General features: G+C 35.6%; 1 protein-coding gene across 1 annotated transcript in view; it reads left to right on the top strand.

The window, feature by feature from the left end:
* The window catches only part of OTOGL (otogelin-like), a 170,800-nt gene that overhangs the window by 152,381 nt on the left and 12,955 nt on the right, over window positions 1–5,464 (top strand). The window contains exons 49-50 of the mRNA XM_015571106.1: window positions 3,400–3,463; window positions 4,841–5,019. Of these exons, the coding sequence (XP_015426592.1) occupies window positions 3,400–3,463; window positions 4,841–5,019 (243 nt within the window). The remainder of the gene's footprint in view (window positions 1–3,399; window positions 3,464–4,840; window positions 5,020–5,464) is intronic.

Consider the following 5,464-nt stretch of genomic DNA (forward strand, 5'->3'; position numbering starts at 1 on the left):
TTTGTCTGGAAGGTTGTCTGGATGGTCGTCCAGAAGGTCGTCCAGAAGGTCATTCTGCTGTTTGGTCTAATTAGCATATCAGCTCTTTATTATATAGGATTATCATACAGTTTGGTTATTTAAAGTGTACAATTCAATAGTGTTTAGTGTACTCATAGAATTGTGCAATGATGAACACAATTAATTTTAGAACAGTTTTATCACCCCCAAAAGAGACTACCTATTAGCAGTCAAGCCACACTTTTCTCCAAACTCCCCAGCCATAGGAAATCACTAACCTACTTTTTATCTCTATAGATTTGCCTATTCTTGATATTTTATATAAATGGGATCATATGTTACGTGGCCTTTTGTAATTCCTTTCACCTAGCATAAGATTTTTAATGCTCATTCATCCTGTACCACGTATCAGTACTTCATTCCTTTTTACTGTTAAATAATATTCATTGTATGAATACACCTAGATATTTATCCAAAATAAAGATATACAATGGCCAATAGAACATGAAAATTCTTTAACTGGCATCATTAGCTATCAGTTAAATGCAACTTAAAACCATAGTAACATACCACTTTATCCTAAAAAGATAGATATTAACACATATGGGTAAGAATGGAGAAATTGGAACCTTCATATGTGGGATTGTAAAATGGTACAGCTGCTTTGGAAAATAGCCTGGTAGTTACTGAAAAGGTTCAATATAGAGTTATCATATGACCCAGCAATTCCACTCCTAAATATATACGCATGAGAAATGAAAGCACATGTCCACACAAAAGCTCATATGAATGTTCATAGCAGTACTAGTCATAAAGCCAAAAAGGGAAAACAGATTATGGTGCTTTTGCTACAGACTTTAAAGGAGAAAAAAAAAGCCTTTATGTTCATACTGGTAGAACAATTAAGGAGATATTTCCTCTTGGTGAAATTGGGTACTTAGAAAATAAAAGTGTAACCAAATACGTAGATAAGATCCAAAGGAAATACATGTAGAAGGAAAGAACAGAAGATTTAAGCCTAAACTTGCAAGGGCACATTGGGCATTGTGGATTCAATTATTAAAAACAAATGGATAACCCTAGCTGGTTTGGCTCATTGGATAGAGGGCCTAGGGACTGAAGGGTCCCAGGTTCGATTCCGGTGAAGGGCATGTACCTTGGTTGCAGGCACAACCCCACTAGGGGCTGTGCAGGAGGCAGCTGATCGATGCTTCTCTCTCATCGATGTTTCTAACTCTCTATCCCTCTCCCTTTCTCTCTGTAAAAAATCAATAAAATATATTTTAAATAAACCAATGGATAAGTGACTTAAAAGAGGTAGTATGTACCCAATACTTCCTTATATAATCTTTAGGAGTAGCTAATACAGTGAGAGAATTTAATTTATTATTTTTAACTGCATATTTCTAACATTTTATTTCCAATCTCATCAGAATTATGTAATGACTAAAAGTCATAAAACCTCATTTGAATTAACATTTATGCAACTACTTTACAACTTGTAAAAGCACTATGAAGAGTAGGATATTATTAGCTTATGGGGAAATGTGACTTTTATATATGAATTTATTTGAATCATTTCTTATGTCAAGAATCAATTCATTTTATTACTGATCTTATGAAAATTAAATGTATCCAGGAAAAGTTGATACTTAAAATGTAATTCTTAAAACTTTAAGCCTGGTCCTACACTTGAGAAGAATCTAAACCCGTCCTAATAGGGCCAAGTTTGAGTATTGGTCATAACAATAATTTACTACAGCTAAAGGTTACACAACACTTTTTGTGTGCCTTCCCTATTCTAAGCTCTGTACATACACTGAGTGGCCAGATTATTATGACCACCCCCCTTCAGTACAATGCAGTGAATTAGTTATGCAAACAACAATAATAATAATAATAATAATAATAAAACCTTGAGAGTATTTGCGTAGGAAGTTTTCAATAGTCAGTATTTTTGGAAGTGTCAATGAAGTACTGATGGGGTGGTCGTAATAATCTGGCCGGTCATAATCTGGCCACTCAGTGTATATTGACCCATTTATTTCTCTCAACAATCCCAAAGGCCAGGCAGTATTATTATCCCCAATTTACAAATGGAGTGAGGAGCAGTCTGGCTAAGTAACCTTCCCTCCTATAACACACATCTAGTAAGTAGCAGAGCAAGATCAGCACACGGGCAGTCTTGTTCTTGAGTCTGTGTCATTAAGCACTATATTATACTCTTCTGCCCCTGCCTCCTTACTATAGCAGCCTTGCTCAGATGCAGACATCAGAACCTGGACAACTCCTACAGAACAGATCAAGACCATTTCCATCAAACAGTTTCCAGGATTAGCAAACATTGTTGTTGTTTTTGTTTTTTAATTTAAAAATATATTTTTATTGATTTCAGAGGAGAAGGGAGATGGAGAGATAGAAACATCAATGATGAGAGAGAATCATTGATTGGCTGCCTCCTGCATGCTCTCTACTGTGGGTGAGCCCAAACCCGGCATGTGCCCTTGACCAAAATCAAACCTGGGACCCTTCAGTCTGCAGGCCAATGCCCTATCCACGGAGCCAAACTGGCTAGGGCAACAAACATTTTCTTAATCTGATTACCCACTAGAACAGTGGTTCTCAACCTTCCTCAGGCCGCGACCCTTTAATACAGTTCCTCATGTTGTGGTGACCCCCAATTTCATTGTTACAAATTGAACATAATTAAAGCATAGTGATTAATCACAAAAACAATATGTAATTATATATGTGTTTTCCGATGGTCTTAGGCGACCCCTGTGAAAGGGTCGTTCAACCCCCAAAGGGGCCACGACCCACAGGTTGAGAACTGCTGCACTAGAAGCTTAGAATCAAACAATATTTTACAGATAGGACAGATCATAAAGATCATCTTATCTGCCTTCACTCATTTAATAGATAAGCAAACTAAAGTTCATGGAGATTAAGTGACCCATGCTCACATTGTTCATTGTGATTTTTTTCCCCCTGAGCTACTAATTCAGCCGTGGGCAAACTACGGCCTGTGGGCTGCATCCGGCCCGTTTGAAATGAATGAAACTATTGAAAAAAAAAGACCGTACCCTTTTATGTAATGATGTTTACTTTGAATTTATATTAGTCCACACAAACACTCCATCCATGCTTTTGTTCCGGCCCTCCGGTCCAGTTTAAGAACCCATTGTGGCCCTCGAGTCAAAAAGTTTGCCCACCCCTGTTACTTAAATGACCACCAGGTTAATCCAAGACTGTTCACCATCAAATATTTATTATGCACCTGCTATGTGTCTGACTGTATGGTAGGCAACTCATTAAATATTATTTTGTCTGTTTCTTACAGTTGTCATATAAAAAGCCATATAATGTTACATAATAATAAAAATAATATCTTTCTAATAGGGAGAATTTACTACAATAGACCATAACTTTCAGAGTGACTGTGGATGTGTGCAGTATCTCTGTGGTAACTATATTTTTTATAACTTTTAAATGCCAGTGAATAGTATTGGTATATGTTGTTCACTATTCATAAATTACAAATAATTTTCTTTGATTGGATTACACATTTTAAGCCATTTGCCAAGTTTTGAGTATAAAAATATTATAAATACTATTATATTTCAGTTTCCTCTTCTGTAATATTTCTAAATGTTCTGAGAAATTTGATAATCGGGCAGAAAAGTGAGTAGTGTTTTTCAGAAGCATCACTGTATGTAAAGTTGGTGCTAGGGTTTATATACAGTATACTTAACTTTAAAAAATAGACATCTGTAAGTGACAGATTTATTTTTTCTCACTGTTATATTATTATTGACTAGAGGCCCAATGCATGGGATTCATGCAGTGGTGTGTGAGGGGATAGCCTGCAGGGATCAGCCCACTGTAGGAGCACCACTCATCCGGGTCAGCTGGGCGGCTGTGGACCCACCCTCTGAGCAGCTGCTCCCACAGTGGGAACACAATGACCACCAGGGGGCAGGTCCTGCATTGAGCCTCTGCTCTCTGGTAGTCAGTGCGCCTCATAGTGACTGGTTGACCAGTCGTTCTGGTCGTTCTGCCATTCGGTCGCTGGACTTTTATTATATAGGATGTTAACACTGCAAAGCAGAGAGCTGGCTTTTCTATGAAATAACAGAACTTCATATTAAGTATTAATAGGTTAATGGAAAATAACATTTCTGTCCAAGAGTTTGAAACTTGTATTTTTATATGCGAGAAGGCTTAATTTCCATGTTGGTGAGGCACAAAGATTTTCTGATCTGATTTCTTCATCACTATCTAGCGTGCCCTAACGTGCCACTGTTACTGGTATGATGGCACATTGTATCAGTTGCCTTCATCATGAAGTATGATTTACATGACTATTTATTTTGCAACACACAAAAAAATTTATTCTCAAAATAACAATTAAAGAACATTAAATGTTACAGAATCCCATCATGAAGAGATATACTATTATTAATTTAGATTTTGCCTCCATCTATATTCACTCCCCAAAATTATCATGTTATGTTTCTGGAAGAGGGAACAACAAGTAATTTGACAATCTTGTATGTCTAAAATTCTGGAATCTACTATAAAATATAGCTTCTGGAGGAAGTTCAATCAGTGAATAGCAGTTGAGTTTACAGATCAATTTCTTGTTATATGTTAAGGAATAAATATGCCACATTATTAAATAAACTCTTGAGTTATTAACAACATGTAAAGATGAAGGTCTATTTTGGTTTTGGAAAAATTGCCCATCACAATGAAAACATAGATTTAAATAAAAATCCCATTAAATGATTAATTAAAACCTCAATATTGTACTTTTTGTTGACTGTTTTTCTTTTCTTAGAAAAAGATGATGTGTGTGTATTTCAAGAAGTATCAGTATTGAATCCTGGCCAATCTATGATAAAGTATTTGGAAGGGGACTTTTGTCATACAATAGAGTGTCTGGAAGAAAAAGATAACCTTACAGGCTTTCACACTCTGAATTTCACAATGATAAATTGTTCAAAAGAATGTGACATTGTAAGTATTCTTTATGTCATTCTGGTGAGGATTAATCAATCTTAAAATGACAGCTATAAAATTTGAGCTAGGGAATACCGCATAAGTTAAAAATATATACTTGAATAGTTCTTCAATAATCTATTAATTTGTAATTTGTAATATTTACCTATTACAGATTTTTCTTTTCCTGTGTATGACCTTGAGCTTCAGAAGTCTTATTATCTACAGCTTACTTAACCTGAAGTTGTTATACCTGCTTGATGAATCTTGGCTGGTAGATGTGAAGATTATAGTGATATAAAGTCAATTCTTATATGAAGTGCTTTAAATTCAACCTTCGAAATGCTTATAGATGTTCTGAGAGAGCATATACTTATGTTGGGAAGCACTTTCAGAACTAATTAATTATATATTGGTATTGTTGTGGGGCTTATTCAATGTATTATTATATCACACAGCACCA

Source organism: Myotis davidii, unplaced genomic scaffold, assembly GCF_000327345.1.
Source record: "Myotis davidii unplaced genomic scaffold, ASM32734v1 scaffold26, whole genome shotgun sequence".
Taxonomy (NCBI): domain Eukaryota; kingdom Metazoa; phylum Chordata; class Mammalia; order Chiroptera; family Vespertilionidae; genus Myotis; species Myotis davidii.